At 42.6% G+C, this 19,296-nt stretch overlaps 3 protein-coding genes across 6 annotated transcripts in view; 1 reads left to right on the top strand and 2 right to left on the bottom strand.

Moving 5' to 3' along the window:
* Nucleotides 1-2,023, bottom strand: part of atp8a2 (ATPase phospholipid transporting 8A2) — a 43,940-nt gene extending 41,917 nt beyond the window's left edge. For 2 of the 3 annotated variants that reach the window (XM_046370653.1, XM_046370654.1), the window contains exon 1: nucleotides 1,765-2,022. In XM_046370653.1, the coding sequence (XP_046226609.1) occupies nucleotides 1,765-1,807 (43 nt within the window). In that variant the 5' untranslated portion in view covers nucleotides 1,808-2,022. Of the gene's footprint in view, nucleotides 1-1,764 lie in introns of all 3 variants that reach the window. The other variant, XM_046370651.1, reaches the window with a different exon arrangement.
* A 1,748-nt stretch (nucleotides 2,024-3,771) lies between these two features.
* rnf6 (ring finger protein (C3H2C3 type) 6) lies at nucleotides 3,772-8,717 on the bottom strand. 2 transcript variants are annotated; one of them, XM_046371617.1, is made up of 4 exons: nucleotides 8,559-8,717; nucleotides 7,262-7,417; nucleotides 6,904-7,068; nucleotides 3,772-6,762 (listed from the first exon to the last, which is right to left on the bottom strand). In XM_046371617.1, exons 2-4 carry the CDS (start codon nucleotides 7,401-7,403, stop codon nucleotides 4,919-4,921), a joined length of 2,151 nt encoding a protein of 716 aa, XP_046227573.1. In that variant the 5' UTR covers nucleotides 7,404-7,417; nucleotides 8,559-8,717; the 3' UTR covers nucleotides 3,772-4,918. The 2 variants fall into 2 exon arrangements, with proteins under 2 accessions (XP_046227573.1, XP_046227574.1); XM_046371618.1 differs by lacking the exon at nucleotides 8,559-8,717 and adding an exon at nucleotides 7,740-8,544.
* Nucleotides 8,718-10,475: 1,758 nt separating this feature from the next.
* On the top strand, nucleotides 10,476-18,933 carry cdk8 (cyclin-dependent kinase 8). Its single transcript, XM_046371814.1, has 13 exons — nucleotides 10,476-10,952; nucleotides 12,359-12,434; nucleotides 12,881-12,991; nucleotides 13,628-13,768; nucleotides 14,441-14,498; nucleotides 14,576-14,707; nucleotides 14,807-14,950; nucleotides 15,697-15,766; nucleotides 15,986-16,058; nucleotides 16,561-16,658; nucleotides 16,834-16,912; nucleotides 17,076-17,234; nucleotides 17,847-18,933. Exons 1-13 carry the CDS (start codon nucleotides 10,825-10,827, stop codon nucleotides 17,970-17,972), a joined length of 1,395 nt encoding a protein of 464 aa, XP_046227770.1. The 5' UTR covers nucleotides 10,476-10,824; the 3' UTR covers nucleotides 17,973-18,933.
* The last annotated feature ends 363 nt before the right edge of the window (nucleotides 18,934-19,296 follow it).

Raw genomic sequence — 19,296 nt, 5'->3', positions numbered from 1 at the left:
GAGTGTGTGAGTAAATGTGACAGATTTGCGGCGGCAGACGTCATCACCAGGGATGTGCAACGCGCTAATTGGAACAAAGAATCAAGAGGTCAAGCTCCAAGAGATTACCGTGAAGGCAGCATGTAGAATCCAGCAGGGAGCACATGAACACAATGACTGACAAAACCTTCCCATACTTGAAATAGGGAGGAGAAAAAAAATCTTATACAACTTGTGGACCCTATGAAACCAGAAAGGGCTCCACTGAAGTTACACAAAGTCCTGCATTAGTTGCTCTGACAAACAAGATGAAAAGTAGTGAATCTAATAACTGAAGCTCTGCCACATGGATAGGTCAATATTATAAGCATGAAAAATGACAATATGTTCTATTCTGACAAAAATTACAAACATGATGGGTAAAGTGTGAATCAGTATACTCGTTATACCAGTATGTTGTCATATGCTTCTATCTTTTGAGGACTTGATGTTTCTTCTGGCAAAAACGTGCTGCACCAGTCAAAAGATCCAGTCTTGTATATTATAACAACAAATAGATATCTGGGAAACTCTGGCATGAAGACAGTGTGGCCCAGTTGGCTCTTCTCATCTCTGCTCACAATTTGCCCTGCTTTCTATTTCTGGAAGCTGCATGAAGCATGCAGCCACACACACATAGACAACAGCAAAGCATTCCGACAATATGTGCCAGTCACTATTAAAAGCCACTGGATGAACCAAACATATGCTCCTCTTTTCCAGGACAATCCAAGCCGATGTCACTTGCCCATATGTGAAATTATCCAGCAAAGACTTGCGTTTAAACATCCCCATCTTCTCTCCAGCTCCTGATCTGTGGAGAATAGGAGGCATTCTCTCACAAAAACTGAGACAACAGCACTCACTATTCAATGTGTAATGGGGGATTTATTTAAATTAACAGCCCTGGTTCATGTAGCACGTAGCGACACTGGCCCTGAGTATGATACGCTGTGATTGGAACACAGGTTCTGGATGTGGATGGGGTTTAAGGTGAGAGATTCTCTTCCGGACAAGCTCAGAATAAGGAGGGCTCCTCAGACGGTCACGTGTTTTTTAAGTCGGCGCGGTAATAGGCTGTTCTTGGACTGATCTACGGGGCTTGGGTTGGACGTCTGAAAAACAAAATAACTAATGTTACACATTATTTATATTTGAAATAAATAAATGGTTATGTTTTAGGCGATTCAACCCAAACGACAATATCCCATATGCAGTTCAGAAGCTTTAGATACAAGAGGCTGTTGCAACAAAATTACATAATACCACAATGATACCATGGGAAATACATGCCATAAATAATGATAAGGTCAACCAACAGACTCACACCCATCCTATCAAGAACAGATATGCTATATTTTCGCGATGTTAACGCACCGCACGGACACCAATACCAGCTCATACCAAAGGTAAACGGTGCTACCTGAAGCAAGCACCTGCAGTCTGCCCTCGCATCCCCAAGCGGTGCCATAAAGAAAAATAAGAGAGAGAATCTGGGGGATAATTGCCGGTACAGCAGCTCACCCCGCATGCATCCGCAATCCGCAGTCCCAAACATCACCGATCCCCGTTACCATACCGAGCACATATATACGCACTATTAGATATAGGCCGCCATATCCTCTATGATAACAGGCCTATTATTAAGACTGCCATAAACACGAGTTTACAGTAACAAGTCACGAATGCAGCGACGGGCGGAAACCCGACAAAGAGGGTTTAATAAGGTATGTTTTCTAAGCTCACCTCCCTCACTGTGTATCTTCTTGGCTCTCCGGTTGAAATACATCTTGCTGGTGGTGAACGAGCGTCGGTGCGGCTGGGACGAGGAGGCCGGAGCGGTGGCATGCTCATGGCTCACCGACAGAGCAGACGATTGCTGCTCCGGGATCAGGCCGCGGCCGCCGGCGCTGCTGCTCGGGGATCATTATTTCTCGGCTGGACCGCGGAGGTAACGTTGTGAAGGACAGCTTCAGCCTGCGTCAAGTAAAACTGAATAAAGAATGGTCTATTTCCGGTCACGGCTTTCAAAATAAAGTACATACAATCGTTAATACAACGTATTCAACAAGGACTTACGCTTCTATCTGTCATCATCAGTTCCTCGGTCACGCGATCACGCGATGTAAACTATGCTTACACAGGATTAGGTTCAATCACAATAGCTCGATTAAAGTTAGAAATTACGGTTAGCAAAGATTACTAAATAAAATACAGAATATTACACCAAAATATAGTGCTTTCATCTGTTAAACGTTGTCATTGTTTTCAGTTACCACAATATCCACTACCACCTAATTATTGTGACAGTTTCCAGGTGGCACTTTTCTCACATTTAATATTTCACACCATATATAACTCAGAAAAAAATGACCAGGCTAGAGGAAACAGGAATATTAAGTTTACGGTATATCTATATTGCCTTTGTGTAACTATATAATTTCAACAAATGGGCTAATTTTTTTGGAGGCGGGGCGTTTTACAATATTCTCAAATAATTAATTGTCCAGTCAAGAAAATAAGCGGTAGTTTACACAGCGGTGTAATTTAAGTACTCTTTCAGAGAACTAGCGCTAACGTTTTACTTTGAAGGACGACTGTCAAACTTTTGCTTTTGTCCGGTCCACCTTTACAACAGGTGACAGGTTCGTTCAATCACGGGAGCGCGCATGGCATGATGTGATGCGTACGCGCACCCTTTCCGGACGATTCAAGTGCAAACAATGGATGTTATTTTATCAACTAGCCAATAAGTAAGAGCGAGTTTATTTTACACCTTACACCACTAGAAGAGTATTATTATAGTATTATATACATTTTCGCAGAAGTGTGGCTAAAAACAAACCGCTCGTTGATAGCTAGCCTAGTTGGCCGTCAGAATCTGTCGCTCAGGACAACACGCGCACAGTACTTTCTTCGTACGTCAATGGCGCGTGCGCACACACAAACACACAGGCTGATACAGCATACAGCGGCTTTCCAGGCATAACAAAGCTGCATTTTATTCCATTGTTAAGGAGCAGAGAATAAAACCCATGTCTTCATTTTATTACATAGTAACATATTTATCTTAACTGTTTCATTTACTCTCATCACATTGCAACATAATACATGTTCATATTTCAAAAGCTGATTTCCATCTTATTAAATAGAAACAGAATAAATATTCACTTCTTAACCAAGTGGCCACAACCCTCTGAAGACTCCAAGGTGGACGCTACCTGAACAGAAGCATTCTGAGAAACAGGTTTACTGTGACCTTTCCTTCAGCACTCAAGCACACTCACATGCACACATAATTCAACCATACACACTTGTTCAATTCTCACACATTCCGACATATTATACTGCATCATCCCTGCAGTTTTATTAGTGACATGTTAATTGCAGAGACAGTGTAGCTCTTGTGTGCTGTTGTTGATACACAAAGTGACCCTGGTGGCAAAACACTGACTAGGTGGCTAAATAATCCACCTATGCTACACTAGAAATGGCCAAGATCTGTGCATGTAATGTAAAAACAAACCATAAAAAGCACACAGGGATATTGTGTTACTAAAATTGCCTTATTCATGTGTTGCACTGGTAACAGAACTTAAACGGACTACAATCAATGCACTGTGACAGACCCAATAGAAAGAGATGCGTTAAAGAGATAACAGATTCTCATTAGCAGAAACTTTTCGAGGCAGAGCTCATAACATCAATTTCCAGCACCTCTCACATAAAGAAGGATTTCAGTGTTCGCTGGACAACTGTAGAAACTGTAATCTTTTATTTTCTGATTCCACATTTCAGGTTTTTACTTAGCAGATGTATCAAGCTAACTATTCAATGGAACTTCATGATACATAACCCAGGATGTCTGTCAGGTATGGATGCAAAACAGGCACAGGAACTGACAGCAAACAATGATCTAGTGTAAACAAGACTTTGTTTTTAAATGGAGATGATAATCAGGCATTACAATGTAAATGAAAACAAACAGCAAAACAAACAATACTGTCTCTTCTCTCCGTATTGCACAATTCATACTAAATTACAACAATGGATTACTGATTATCACATTCCTCATTATTTCATTTACATTGTGCTGCTCTTATGGGTAATGTTAATGATTTCAAAGTGGCTGAAATGTGCCTTTAGTAAGTGACTTATGGGTGAACTTCATATTGAAATTATATGGGGCAAGTGTATGGAGAGGGCTTAAACAAATACTTCTAGATGTAAAGAATAAAACTTATTTCAAACTTAAATACACAGCTCATACACATTCCAATAAATCATACATTTCTTAATCACCTATAGAGGGACACTTTAAAAACAATGTCAGACCTTTAAAATGGTGAATGTAAAAAAAGAAGACTGAAGTTTTCCTGCTTCCATTCTAAACAGATGACATGTGAGGAGCGTCTTTCTTCCAAACCCTTAAATACAAGCAGTGGTGAGTTATTTACAGTTTATACTGCATAAATCAAGTCTAGCAGTGATTTGTGTAGTCCAGTTGTGACAAAGAGAGATGTCACATGTATCAGACATTAAAGAGTTTAAGGGAGACCAAATCAGCAGCGGCTACAGGAGCTCCTTAAACATTAATGCCATCCACCGATATGAGCTTCTGAAGCTTTTGTGACAGAGGCCAGTGAAACAGATCACAGGAAGAAGAAAATAAAACAGTAAGTTGCTGAAAACAAGGAGTCTAAAAAAATAAAGTTTTGTTAATTCTCTGCATTTATAGTTTCTTTTTTCCGCACTTTTGGTTCAACCTTCTTCACTTTCAACACAATGGATATATTCAAAGAAATGTAACCATGAAAGCACTATGTACATGCAAAGCCAACTTGGATCTGCTCATTTCAGCCAGCCAGGAACACGATAGTTGTGTCTGTAAGCAAATAGGTCAGTCATGATGTACTGTGAGTATGGGCTGCCTGCAGATGGGACAGGTGTTGTTTTCAGAGAGCCAGCGGTCGATGCAGTGGATGTGGAATTCATGGGAGCAGGGCAGGCGACGCAGCTTGTTGCCCTGGGCATAATCATTGATGCAGACACTGCATGCACGACCCATCTCCCCCTCCAGGCTGGCCTGACCATATGTACGTGTGGATAGATTGTCAATCTGCTCTTTGGTCAGGCCCCTAGGATGTTCGTCATCCTCCTCATCATTGAGCAAGAAGAAGTGTGCCAGCCGCAAGATCGGTAAGGTACCATTTTCTACCAGGTTGTTGGTGTCTCTGCTGGTAGCCCGTCCCTCTGTGGTGCTCACTACCCCTCCTCCGAGCCTGGCCTGTCCACTCTGGTCCTCCTCACTTCCCACTGGCCCCACCCTCTCCTGGACTACTGCACCTGTATCAGCCTGGCCAGATGAATTCTCATTTGTATGCAGACGAGCAGTAGGGTTGGTGTTACCATTTGTACCACTGGCATCTGTGTGGCTAGGTCCAACGGCTTCCGAATCGGCTTCTGTCTCCATTAGTGAGCTCAGCTCCCCAAATCCAGTCATTATCTGGCGCAAAATGGAACGCAGGGCAGTGGAGTTGGGCTCCCCCAGGCCTGTCTCACTGATGCGCCTCAGAGGAATTCGGATAGTGCTCACATAGGTGCGAATCCCAGCTCTTTCAGAGCGGGAAATGGTGCGTCTAAATCCACCACTGTCACTTTCAAACGTGACTGTATTCTCAGCCACACGAGCACGAGAACGTGTTCTGCTGGCGATGCTGTCCCGATCACGGTTTTCACCCGGTCGAATCCTTCTCACCTGCAGGTCCAACATAATAGTTGGGTGCCGTCGCACCGCTGAACTTCCTGATCCTATTACATGTGATTCACTCTCACGTTCTCCTGTCTCTACAGCTGGCTCTGTTAGAGCTGCAGGTTCTGCAACAGCCTCCCCTGTTTCCATGGAAACAGAGCTTGTGCCACTGCCTGGCTCAACAGCGTGGATGCTAGAGCCACTGACACCATTGCTTGATGGTGTAGTGGTACTGGCAACAGGTATTCTGTGCAAGGGGGAACGGCTTCGCCTTGATAAGCGGGATGAAGCCCCACCTGCAGCTGCAGCCCTGCGTGTGCGACCACGTGATCGAGTCCTACTGCCACGTGATTCATGTCCCACTGCTGGGGCCTGAGATACAGACTGCGGTGACACACGGGGGCAGTCTATAGAAGCAGACATACGATCACTGCCCTGCTCTACTGCATTCAGGGCTTGTTGTTGCAAAGGGATAGTTTGATCAAGAGGAGGACTGGGAACAGTTAAAGGAGATCCTAAAGAGTGCAGTGTGGCACCTCTCCTCTGAGCAGCAGCTGGGCTGGCCACTGGTGCAGGAAGTGCAGGGGGGCTCATAGACAGAGTGCTGCTGCGTGTACGGCGTGTCTGCATTCTCCTACCAAGGGGTGGGCGGGGGCTGGGATACGGGGCTGGCCTTGAAGTGGTTGAAGGGCGAGGGTTGGAGAAGGATGAAGCAGTGCGTATTGAGGGTAAAGTTGTATTTGGGGCAGTTACTGGCAGCTCTGCAGTGTCCACAGTATCATTATGCTCCCCTGGCTCTGGCTGATCATGGTTGATGTTGATTTCGAGACTGAAACGAAATTCTCCACTATTGGGGTTGGTCCGACTGACGGCACGCCATGTCTGGTTGCCACTCTGCCCACTGCGAGTAGCGTTACCAGTGCGTCTGAAAGTGTTCAGCCACTCCAGTAATGAGTCACCATTAGAAGTTTCTGCTCCAGGCTCTATACCCCCTGTAAAAACAAATATTAATTGAAGACTGTGAACTAACATGTAATCACTCCCAGATCTATTGGAAAATCCTAATAAAAAGATTTTGAAAGATCAAAGCTGGGGCCTCTGGAAAGAGACAGGTCCCTGTGCCACTTCCCTACCTGCCCCTCGTCTTTCACCAACCCCTCTCTCTTCTCCTTCACCACTGCTGCCTTGCTGTTCTCCGGAATCAGCAGTCTGCGAGCGCTGCTCAGTGCGGGGCTGAGTTGACATCCGCTCTTTCGCTCCATCGAGACGCTGCCGGAGCTCCTCAGCAGTCACCTCCCCTGTGAAAAATATGGATAGCAGTGGGTCAGACAGAGCTACCCCTGCTCCTTTAGTAAGAGGAAATTTTCAGCATGACTTGCTGTGACATAATGTCTGTTTTGTGAACTTCATAGGCTTAGACAATGTGTGATGTAAGGCTAGATTTGCAATTCCACTCAGTCTGTTAATAAAGCAAGATGTTTCAGTCCTCACCAGGAGTGCCAAGCAGGTTGCTGTCTCTCATTAGGCGGTACTCCTCTTCACTCAATTCATTAATGAAGTGATAGTATGCCTCCTCCCTTCGAAGCCGCTCTGCCTGCCTCCGCCGTTCATCTCCCCCACCAGGAGGGTCCATCACCGTGAAAAGTGCTGGATGAGTGAGTGTGTCAGTCAGGGGTGGAGTATCATCTTAGCTACCCACTATAGCTTAACATTTAGCATAAGAAGTAAGGGCTGAAGTCACACAGAGGCCCCACAACAAGTGGAGCATTCAAATGGACATGATCATATGTCAATTAACTAAACAATACTTATACTATACAATGGCTCAAAGACAAAACAAGATAGTGGCTATTTGGCTCTCTTCTGGAAAGACATGGAACAAACGCTTTGCTCAGCTACACATCACGAACGTCCTAATTTGTATTATAAACCACAGCCAAAATGCTATGAAGCCAGAGCTGTCGATTACCTTCCGCCTTGCAGTGACTAATCTCAGAGGACGACAGTTAAGACAACGCCATCCATTTTCTATCGAAAGACTCCACCAGTATGACACTGGGTAAGCCTACAGTATTCTTGCTAACGTTGAGCCCCATGTCTAGCGCGGTAAATTCATCTTATTCAACATGTGGATGAATTCTTAATTCATTCGATGGAAAGGCGAGCCGATAAACATCCTAATAACAACGTAGTCTTCAGATGAGCTAACACTAGCCAAGTTACAACAGTAGCTACGGAAGGCCAGGTTGAAGGCAATGGAATAAAGCAACAAAACTGGCGTTGTCATCCTGGTTAGCTACCAATCACCGGCCTAGTATTAATGACTGACATGCTAAACATCCAATCACTGCTCCACAAAGGTGGGACACGATAAACTAAACGGAGGTCCCCTCCATGTAAACGCAGGGCAAACAAGACAAAGAATCTTGTAAGCTTGATGGCAGAACTTGATAATCGAGATGGTACTGGTCGGCAGTGGTTAACTGCGTTGCCGCCCGAACACAACAGTCAGTTTTGTTGATCTTTCCAGGATGCTAAGTGTCATTTTGAATGCGCAACGCTTTAGTTGCTAACGGAGCGCTAGCGATTTAGCACGTCTAACGTTAGCGAATAACAGTCAGTCGACACTAGCGGTAGCTGCCTCGGCAGTGAGCTGTGGGGCTCAATAACTCTTCAAATACAAATGTGAGAAACGGTTCTAGGAAGCACTCAATGTTTACAGAATTCAACACTTAACCTTATCATAGTTTTATAAGAGATGACAATGACATTAAAAGGAAATTACTACCTGACAAAGCAGCGGTAATATGGACGGTTCGCTTTGCTTTGCTCTCCCTTCTCTCTCAAACCAAGATGGACTTGGTGTTACATTACACCGTCCGTCAGAAACAATCCCTCCTGGCTACATTAGTTCCTAGGTAACACATCCTCTGTGTGTCGCAAAGTTTGTTGTTGAAAAACTGGTTCCAGGGTCACTCATTAACAAATATACGAGAGAAATTGCTTTCGTTTTCTGAAACTGTACTTTTAACACACTACATTTCAAAGGCAAGTGGCGCAATTTTAAACATAATGCTGACACTTGTAAAACAGTTTTAGTCATTTACTTTCTTGATTCTTTTATTAAACATTTTGAATTATTACATTTATTTTTAATGTGTTCATTTCAATTAGGATATTGCTATTTTTGTACAAGATCATCACCATATAAAGTAACAAAATGTAGCCTATGTCAACAAACCAATATGTTCTGATTTAATTTAGATTTAAAAAATGTTTTTGTTGGTTTTAAACATTATTGTTGCTTCAAATTTTCAATTATTGAGGTATATATATGTTATTTTGTTGACCATAATCTCTGACGACTGTTGTTTTGTTTGTTTGTCAGGCCCATGTTCAGTCAAAACAACCTTTTGGAAGATCTTGATGACTTGGCAATTTATCCATGTTTTCTGAGTTTTCTTCTGCACTTTTATTTGGTTACTTATTACTGCACCATAACTGCCTATTTAAGTCTTCTTCTCCTGTTTCATTTCATTCCCTTTAATATAGCCTAACTAATATTTTCATCCATATTGGGTTTCTAATGTTATTCTAGTAAGTTTCCTTGTCCCACAAAGCAGTGGTGGGATTTCATTTACTCAAGTTCATTTACTCAAGTATTTAAATACTAATTTCAGGTATTTGTCCTTAAATTAGGTATTTCAATTTTATGTAGCTGTGTACTTCTACTCCACTACAGCCTGGATGCAAATATTGTACTTTTTACTGCACCACATTTATCTGACAGCTTTACAAGTTACTTTTCATATCACAGTCTTCCATACCTTTGCCATCCAGTGATAGTCATGTATCTACAAATGTGCTGATTCTGAATGTTTCTGAAAAACCAAAGGATTAAGGGGTCTTTTATGTGGTGAGAAATGTATCTTCATCCTGTAACTAACCTAGGCTAAACTTGGCTATTCAAAACCCCTCTTGGATTAGCGAGGCTGTTTTTTTTCTGAGCACATGAAAAGTTGACTTTTTACAGATAAGTGGTTCTCATAGACTGTGATGAAGCAAACATGTGTCGATCTTATAGAACATGATGCACCGTGGTAGATTTAACTACCCAAAGTAAATTAAAATCATTTCAATCTTAAACATTTACAGCAATAATATTAATCCAAAAACAACATATATGATAGTAAGACAAAGTCAGGGATCAAGTAGGAAGTAAGGTTCTAAATGTAGGACTTGCAGAGTGTAGTAGAGTATTTTCATAGTGTGGCATAAGTACTTTTAAAGTAAAGAATCTAAATACTTTTTTCCACCATGGCCATAGAGAACTTTGAATTGCCTCCATGCTTGAAGGGCACAAAAAAATAGCTTTACCTAACAACTATTTCTAATTAGTGTCTACCTTTAAGAATAATGTGCTTATTACGTGAGCAAAATATAACAGCGTCATTCGCTTTAAATTTAAAATATGGACTTATATTTTATGTTAGGTTACACTTAGGTAAAAGTAAAAATCTAAAATGCAGGTATTTCTTTATGTGCCTTTATATGCCACAATATGGCAAAACATTCTTTTCATCATACGGTTGTTATAATTAAATAAACAAATACATCAGTTCTAAATTTTTACGAGCACGAATTTCCACGTGGTGTAATCTGTCTAACCATTTTCTACAGCTCTTTCTCTCCTGCGGGGCTGTCTTCACGACGTTTTACGACAGTGCCGTGCAGGAATACGGCATCGTTACCGAGTGAAGTGCGTCTCTTTGGAGCAGATACCGGCTGAGAGAAACGCAGCAACAAGAGAAAGGAAAATATTTCGGGCTCGTTTGCCACCTGGATTATCACCGAGCACTGCGCATCCCCTTTGCTACAAACAATTTGACCCGAAAACTCGATGTTGAAGCTGGGCTGAAGAAAGAAAGAGCCACGCTGGGGAAGGCAACTAGCCGAATTACCAAACCGAGCTCGTTGGAGTAGCTTAGTTGCCTCCCAAGCGACGCTTTGAAAAAGGAAGGAACGGGTACAATTTAGCCTGAACAGTGGTGAAAATGGACTATGATTTTAAAGTGAAGTTGACCGGCGAAAGAGAGCGTGTCGAGGACCTGTTTGAGTACGAAGGATGCAAAGTGGGAAGAGGTACCTACGGTCATGTATACAAGGCGAAGAGAAAAGATGGGTGAGTTGATGACCAGCAAGGCCTCTAGCCAGTGAACCCTGCGCCAGCCCCCCTCCCTTTCCCAAAATTCATTTTAATTACTCCTGTCATATTTTTTCACATCAAGCCTGGAATCGCGTGCCACAGGAGGCGTGTTGTTACAGATTTCTGTAGAGAAATAAGAGCTCAGTGCGACGGGCAGTGGATGGAAATTACCTGCACTGTCAGGATGTTGATGAAGCTGACTGACGTATGGTTTATTACTGACAACTGGGCTTGTGTTGTTGTTTTTGTTTAAACGTCGGTTTTGTCCTGTGTTGTTGCTCAACAGTAGGCATTATTGTCTTTGCTAAAATGAAGAGCATTTTCTGGGTAATGTGGTGAATGTGGGATGCAGCAGGTGCATGTGCAGTACTTGTCAATGATCTCAAGGTGAACAGCTCTACACCAGCTTTACATAAATTTTGCCGTCACTCTGATGGCTTTGTGGCTTTGCTCAAAGCTGTAAATTTGTAGAGGAGTCTGGCACTTGAGAGATGATTTTTGTGCTTGATGTTTTGGTATTTTGGAAAAGCTAAGCAAGTGAAGCTAAACTGTTTTTAGAACTAAAACAGTATTTAGTTGTGTATATGAAATAATCAGAAGTATAACATGCATATATTTTTGGTGCTTTTCATAGTCTTTTGTTACCTTTGTTCCTTTTTCAAGTACTTTTTGGTACTTTTGCCTTTTAGCCAGTATCGAGGAGCATGAAATAAGGGGAGGGAAAGATGAAGAATGTAATACAAAAAACAAAGAGGTCTCCAACTAAACCTGAAATGTAGAGACTGACACCCCCTCACACACACCTTTATTTCAATACTTCTTATTTATTTCCCCTTTCCTACTGTTTATAATGTAATTCTTGTGGCAGTCTGGAATCGAGGTGGGGGGAGCTGTAGGCACCTTGAGCAACCAGGCCCATACTAGGCCCATTATCGCAGCACGGACATACTGGCAGCCGGAACCACACAAAATAGCCCTAAAGTATTTAAAGATGTTTGTATTCGCTTTAGGAGGCTGCTGTTTATGAGAGCTAATTTGTGCTGCAGCAGTTGGATGAGGCCTGAGGAGGCACAACGCACGGGTTTATGAGATGATTTGGGCCAGTGGGAGGGAGGGGTTGTACCCAATTCATTCAAGTGAGAGTCAGTCCCGGTGCTCTGTTTGTCCCTCACCAGCTGCCAGACAGGCCCTGTTTCCTCTCCCCCTCTATTGTTTTGAGCCTCAGAGGTGAGCTTGATTACACAAATCTGGAGGTAATGCAACTCGGCCTCTTCCCTGTGCCAGCTGCCAAGTGCCCCTCTTTATGTTTCTGTGCAGACCGCTCTCAGGGGGCCTGCAGTCTGGTCTGGTGTTGATGTTGCTCTCTTTCTCTGTGTTTGTAGGAAGGATGATAAGGACTACGCCCTCAAGCAGATTGAAGGCACTGGCATCTCCATGTCAGCCTGCAGAGAGATTGCAGTAAGAACTGCTTGGCTTACTCAGTCCCTTTGTTTGATCTCTGTTAAGCACTCTCACACTGTTACAAGGTGGTTTATGTAATGCCCCAATCACCTTGACAAAGTTGGTCAGTAAGCAACAGACATACAGCTTCACAGGAGCTGGAAAGAATCAGAGAAGAAGACAAATTAGAAAATAGACAGCCAATTAATGTCATTAATATAAATTATGCCCTCAAAATCAATACCTCAAACATCATATGACTGTCGTTGCATGTCCTTCTCATGATTTTACATTCAGTTGTAAGGGCACTAATGTGTCCACCCCCTGTTTGTATTATTGATGGTAATCAATACAGTAAATGGGCTACAGCAAAATTTTGACAGTGAAAATGGGCTGTTTGTTATTCATGATTTCTGCCATGAGAGTGTGCAGTCTTGTCCTCTCACTGGGTTCGTATATTGCAGCTGCTGCGGGAGCTGAAGCACCCCAATGTCATCTCACTGCAAAAGGTTTTCCTGTCACATGCAGACCGTAAAGTATGGCTGCTTTTTGACTACGCCGAACATGATCTCTGGGTAAAATACACACACAGCGCACAAAACATACACACACTGGAGCCGCATGGCATGATTAATCAAACATACAGCAGTGTTCTCTGCTGAGTATGTCATTATGAGTGGGGATGCATTTGTATATTTATGGTAAACAATTTTCTTACTGATTTACAATCAGATTATATATTTTTTATGTTTTTTGCAGTTTCTTTGCACTTTTGTGATCTTTTCCCTTTTTTTGAATGAGGGACAAAAGCACGGACATTCACAAGTACATAGTACTGGTGCATATACTCACACATTCACCAGTTGTAAGGAAGGAGACTGAAAATGGTGCTAATTATGCATTGCATGGTCTCATTAAAACGCACACACACATACACTATTTAACATTTGGTAGCCAAACCTCTGCTGCATTACAGTTGGCAGGGAATCAGAACTGAGTTCAAATGCCATTTTCTGCCATAAAGCTGCAGCACTCACATTCCCTTCCCAAGGAAGTGGAAACACATGCCACAAACATCAGCCTCACTCATCTTTCCCAGTAGCATGAACTCACATTTGTGACCATATGAATGTGGAAAAGAACACAAAATGATGGATTTCTGTCATCATGTGCGCACACACCACATTTACTATAATCTTGTCTTTCTGTAGCACATTATTAAATTCCACAGAGCATCCAAGGCCAACAAGAAGCCTCTTCAGCTGCCTAGAGGAATGGTCAAGTCTCTGCTCTACCAGATCCTGGATGGCATCCATTACCTCCACGCCAACTGGGTCCTCCATAGAGACCTTGTAAGAGGATTGGGGGGAGGAGGGGGAGAGAGGAAATATTTTGGTAGAAGGGGAAACAAGGCAACAGTTGATGAGAGCTTGGCAAATTTCGATGCATGTGGAGCTGCGTTGGTGTGCATGCGTTCAGTTAAGGCTCATAACTACCTTGTTTCACATATTTTAAATGTTTTTTGTGTGTAGATCAATGATGATTTATGAAGACGTTTAATTTGCACTTGTTCACTCATATGCACTTTCCCACACTATCTTGTAGTTGTTTTGGTGGAAATTTGTCACTTAAAAGATGAATTTTTATTTTAAACAATTGCAGTTATTTTCACCTTATGGAAATGTACAAGCATAGTCTTGGTTCTGTAATATAAGAATTTCCAAATACTCTCAAAATAGTCTAGTTTGTTTTAAAGATTTTAACTGATTAGAATGCCAAAGTACCTGCCATTAGCAGCTACTGAAAATCAGATGGAAATGGCAGACCGTCATGTGGGATGCAGTGGGTATTTTTGTCCACTAGAGGGCAGCAAGAAAGAGTCCTCATTACACACTGTACTGTAGTTCAGCAACTGGGCCAAACTAGTCTAAATATCTGACAGCTGATTTATTGTCATTATTTGAAATATTTGAGTTGTGAAAACATGATCACAGTTGTTGGCATGTCTTATGTCCTCTCCCCAGAAACCAGCTAACATTTTAGTGATGGGGGAAGGGCCAGAGAGGGGTAGAGTAAAGATTGGTAAGTATACTGTCTTCTTTTTAAAATATTAAGTCATTCGTTGTTTACTTTTCTTACTTATAATGTCTATGCTGCAGCGGACATGGGGTTTGCCCGCCTCTTCAATTCACCGCTGAAGCCTTTAGCCGATCTCGACCCTGTGGTGGTCACCTTCTGGTATAGAGCACCTGAACTACTGCTTGGGGCTCGGCACTACACCAAAGCCATCGGTGAGAAATATGCAGCTCCGCTTGTGTGAATGTGTGCAACCAGTTTTAGTTGCTTTGTTGATGAAGCTTAAGTTGGTATGTGCTCTGCTCTTCCGTCAGACATCTGGGCGATTGGCTGCATCTTTGCAGAGCTGCTGACGTCTGAGCCCATATTCCACTGTCGCCAGGAAGACATCAAGACCAGTAACCCTTACCACCATGACCAACTGGACCGCATCTTCAACGTCATGGGCTTCCCTGCTGGTGAGAATCCAGTGCTGCCAGAGTTTGGGGAGAAAATGCTCCATTTTAAATCCTGAAATTTTCATGTAACATAAGCACTTCTGAATTTCCTGAACAACATATGTATATTAAATCTGCTTTTTAAGTGGGAGGGTAAGCGTTTTCAACTCCTAACAAAGGCAGATTATTTAAATTTCATTGTTATTTTCATGCTCCTTCTCCTTTAAGCAGTGATGTTGTTTGTGGGTTCTGAACATCAACTGACACGATAGATGAAGCCAAGTCACAAACATAGAAACTTTTACTTGCAGGGCTACATTTGGGCCTATATTTTCCAGTTCACTTAAGCTGCTTCTGGTCTTTTTTTTCCCTTTCCTAACATCTCTGCTGCTCCAGTTGTGTAACCAGTTAGTGTGATGGATTTTGTTTTGATTATGCAGGACATCAAGCCTCACAAATTTTGCTGTCTCTTTGCAATGTTTTTTTTTTTTTTTTGCAGCTGTTCAAAAGGTTTTTATTGAGCAGAGCAGAGATAATTGATGATGAACAAGTCATTTTCAGCCATATAAAAAGATTAGGTGTTAAACTATGAGCCAAAACCAAAGCTTTATTACACTCTTTTTGTAACAAGGGGTTGTTTTGAGGAATTCATGAACATTTGTACTTAAAAAATATTGTAATCCAGACCCTACAGCCTAAATAATCTCTTCTTGAAGGGAGGGAGTGTGTGTGATGTGCTATAATCCTGCCTTCCCCTCATTTGACAGATAAAGACTGGGAGGACATCAAAAAGATGCCAGAACACTCCACGCTGATGAAAGACTTTAGGAGGAACACGTGAGTCTGCAGAGCGCCGCTGTCCCAGTTTTCTTAAATCAGAAACAAAGTTAGAGCAAAGCAAAGTGCTTTGACTGCTTGCAAAGAGTCGTTCCTGAGTGTTGCACACAACTTGTCCTTAATCGTTATTGCTGTAACACTACTGTATCATCTTATATGGGGTAACTGCACTGAAGACATGATACTGACTGACTGATATTTGTTCCCTCTCTATCACAGATACACAAACTGCAGCCTTATAAAGTACATGGAAAAACATAAAGTCAAACCAGACAGCAAAGCATTCCACTTGGTGAGTTAACCTGTTAATGTTCATGGTGGAATTATATAATTTCCTTTGCATGACTTGAAAAGCTCAAATCCACAGAAATTTTCCAAATCTGTCAAAGTATGAGGCTACAGCGTTTCTTAATATTCCAATAGAGGTTAAACCGCCTTTTCTGTGTGTGTATGTGTGTGTGTTTTAAAGGCATGATAAACATAAATATGTGAATGTACATGTCTTGACGGTTTCCACAGCAAATTCTGTGCTTCCACCTCTCACAAGAAAAAAAAGACTGCGAGGCTTTTCCTCAACATACTAAATATAGTTGTTAGTCATCAATGGAATGCCTCTGTAATAAGGAAATTGCATGTAATTTGCATAAATTATAGACATTGTAGTACTATTATGATGGCAAATCCCCAACAACCACACAGCTATAGTTTGGCTCTACGTGACAAATGATGCTTTGTCATTATGCCACTACGACTGATGAATCATCGACTAAGAGATTGTCTGTGATTCATTAAAGCTGCAGAAGCTGTTGACGATGGACCCCATCCGTAGAATCACATCTGAGCAGGCCATGCAGGACCCTTACTTTTTGGAGGAACCTCTGCCCACCTCTGAGTGAGTCACAACACACACACACACACACCCTGCATCCAGTGTATCTATCCTGCGCTGTTCCTTACTGTAGGTTCAGTCACATGACCTACGCATGTCTACCACAGCAGCTCTGAGTGGCGAGAATACGTTATTTGAAGCTGACAAGCCTCCTTGTGTGTTTTTTTTTTTCTTCCAGTGTTTTTGCAGGCTGTCAGATTCCCTACCCCAAGAGGGAGTTCTTGACGGAGGAGGAGCCAGAGGACAAGGCAGACAAAGTAAGTAGACGTGTGCCACATGAAGTCGTTAGGCATGAATATATTATGAATATGTACAGTAAAGTGAAGCGAAGTAACCAGTGCACAATAGGGCTTAACAATATACACATACAATACAATGTACACATGTACCAAAACCTGTTTTTTTTTTTTTGACCATTAGAAGAACCAGCAACAGCAACAGGGAAACAACCACACGAATGGGGCGGGGCACACTGGCAACCCTGACAACAGCCACGCCCAGGGCCCGCCTCTGAAGAAAGTGCGAGTTGTCCCGCCCACCACTACCTCAGGTGGCCTCATCATGACCTCAGACTACCAGGTAGATGTCTGTCTCTCTCTCACACTCTCTTTGTCTCTTCCGTTGTCCACAGACCGTATGAAATCTGGTAAGCTGTATCTTACATACAAAGGTCTGTTACAGTTGGTTCATTTCTAACCTCGTCACGTTGCCTGGAGGCTTCCTCCTAATTGTCTCTGTTGAGAGCTTCGCATGCACAGTACTGATCAGGCACAAAATGGCAGCGGGTAAAGACATTTATGTGGTGAAATGCAAGTGAACATTTCCACAATCCTGGAAACAGGATTTCAGTTGGGTGCAGATAGAGGATGTGAACGCAGCTCAGTGATGTGTGCATTTTGCGGGCAAGCTACAGAGAAAGATTAGATTAGATTAAACATGACATTCAACTTTAGTCGTTGTTGTTATCTGATAACCTCCAATAAATAAAACAGTTTCCATCAGGGAAAGTTTCAGTGTTTCATTTAATTGTCAGCCTTTAGAAACATTTGATTGCATGAAAATATAGCTTATTTCTTTCTCTGATGTTACCTTGACTTGTCTGTCACACCCTCCACATTAACCTGTACATCTGTTAATCAAAGAGGACGCTAATTCTGACAAACAAAGTTTTTGTTTTCTTCTTCCCCGCAGCGCTCCAATCCACATGCTGCCTACCAGAACCCTGGACCAAGCACATCACTGCCCCAGAGCAGCATGGGATACTCCTCTACCTCCCAACAGCCACCCCAGTTCTCCCACCAGACCCACCGCTACTGAGACACCCCTGCCACACAAAAACACACTCACACGTACATACTTCTACACACACACACACACATATACGCACACTCACAGCCCTCACCATACCCACCTGAACGAATGTACTGAGGGTTGTGGGGATGTCCAAGGCAACAACCCACCCATCCCACCTCGCCCCACAGAGGGCACCTTGTCTGCAGCAGTCTGTTAACTCAGACTGGCAACAATCTACACTTCTTCAAGATAACACACCATAACCCCAGTATTGGAAACACCACTGTAGAGCAAAGCCAGATGGGTGAAGCACAAGGCGGGAGGATGAAAAGAATGGATACTATGGTGGAAACTCACCTGTTTCTGCCGCTCAGACGTGATCAAGACAGCTCAGTTTGGAGGCGGGGGCGGTCACATGTTAATCTGTTGTGTTATCTCCTCCCCTCTTCTTCTCCTCCTGTCTCCACACCACCACCTACGCCCAACCCTTTTCCCGTCAGAGTTTGGATAAGACCGAAAGCTGCTATGTGACTGCCAGCGGTGACAGATTCCCTGTCCGACTGTCCTTCTGTCTGTCTGTCTGTTTGTTCGTTTATTTTGTGTGTGTGTGTGTGTGTGTGGTCCTTTGAGGGCTTCAGCTGAGGAATGAACTGAGCTGCTGTGAAGCGTGCTGGAAGGAAGTGGAGCCCCCACAGCTGTGGCATTGAGGATTTCCAGAAAGGACAAAAAAAAAAAAAATGACAAAAAAGATTTTAGTAGTTTATAAATTAATCTGTTTTCATGGTTTTGTTTTCATGGCAAGAGTGGCAAAGCAGCTTGCGCTGGCTGTGCACTCAGCTGCTGTGTGCTCTGGGCAAGCCTTACAACATGACGACAAAACCAACCAATCGCATGGAGGATGGCCGATGGAACATGCATTGTACTGTATTGTATTGAAATATTTTACATGAAGCAAGTATCCTGACAATAAAAATGAAAACATCGATATTGTTGATTACACATGCAAGCAGATGATGAGTGATGGAAACTTCAGTATGTATGCACCTTTTGCCTCTAATGATGTCTTTCCTCTTTTTTTTCCTTTCTTCATACAGCTATAGGCTGTAGGCAGGAAATGCATATAAAATTACAGGAAAAATATATTGAAATTAATTGCTGATTAATTATTTGTTGATCAACATGAGATCTACAGTGTTTCATAACCACAGAACCTCGAACTTGTAATGAAAAGTCGTACACTGGCTGTTAAGTCCAAGTCCACTACCTGCAGTTTTTTGTGTCTAAACTGACCCACTTTGTGGCATAATCACATACCTGGTTGCTTAGGTTAACTGGATAAATCAGTTAT

This window comes from Scatophagus argus, chromosome 18 (genome assembly GCF_020382885.2).
Source record: "Scatophagus argus isolate fScaArg1 chromosome 18, fScaArg1.pri, whole genome shotgun sequence".
NCBI classification, from domain to species: Eukaryota; Metazoa; Chordata; class Actinopteri; family Scatophagidae; genus Scatophagus; species Scatophagus argus.
The sequence above is the reverse complement of the archived record's forward strand: the minus strand, read 5'-3'. Positions and strand labels throughout refer to the sequence as shown.

Bases quoted from the DNA above. Each gene is read 5' to 3' on its own strand.
- cdk8 (XM_046371814.1), top strand. From the start codon at position 10,825: ATGGACTATGATTTTAAAGTGAAGTTGACCGGCGAAAGAGAGCGTGTC. The intron at 14,951-15,696 runs GTGAGAATCCAG...CTCATTTGACAG, and splicing joins CGTCATGGGCTTCCCTGCTG to ATAAAGACTGGGAGGACATC. The intron at 16,059-16,560 runs GTGAGTTAACCT...GATTCATTAAAG, and splicing joins ACAGCAAAGCATTCCACTTG to CTGCAGAAGCTGTTGACGAT.
- rnf6 (XM_046371617.1), bottom strand. From the start codon at position 7,403: ATGGACCCTCCTGGTGGGGGAGATGAACGGCGGAGGCAGGCAGAGCGG. The intron at 7,069-7,261 runs GTGAGGACTGAA...TATTTTTCACAG, and splicing joins CAACCTGCTTGGCACTCCTG to GGGAGGTGACTGCTGAGGAG. The intron at 6,763-6,903 runs GTAGGGAAGTGG...TTGTTTTTACAG, and splicing joins TGGTGAAAGACGAGGGGCAG to GGGGTATAGAGCCTGGAGCA.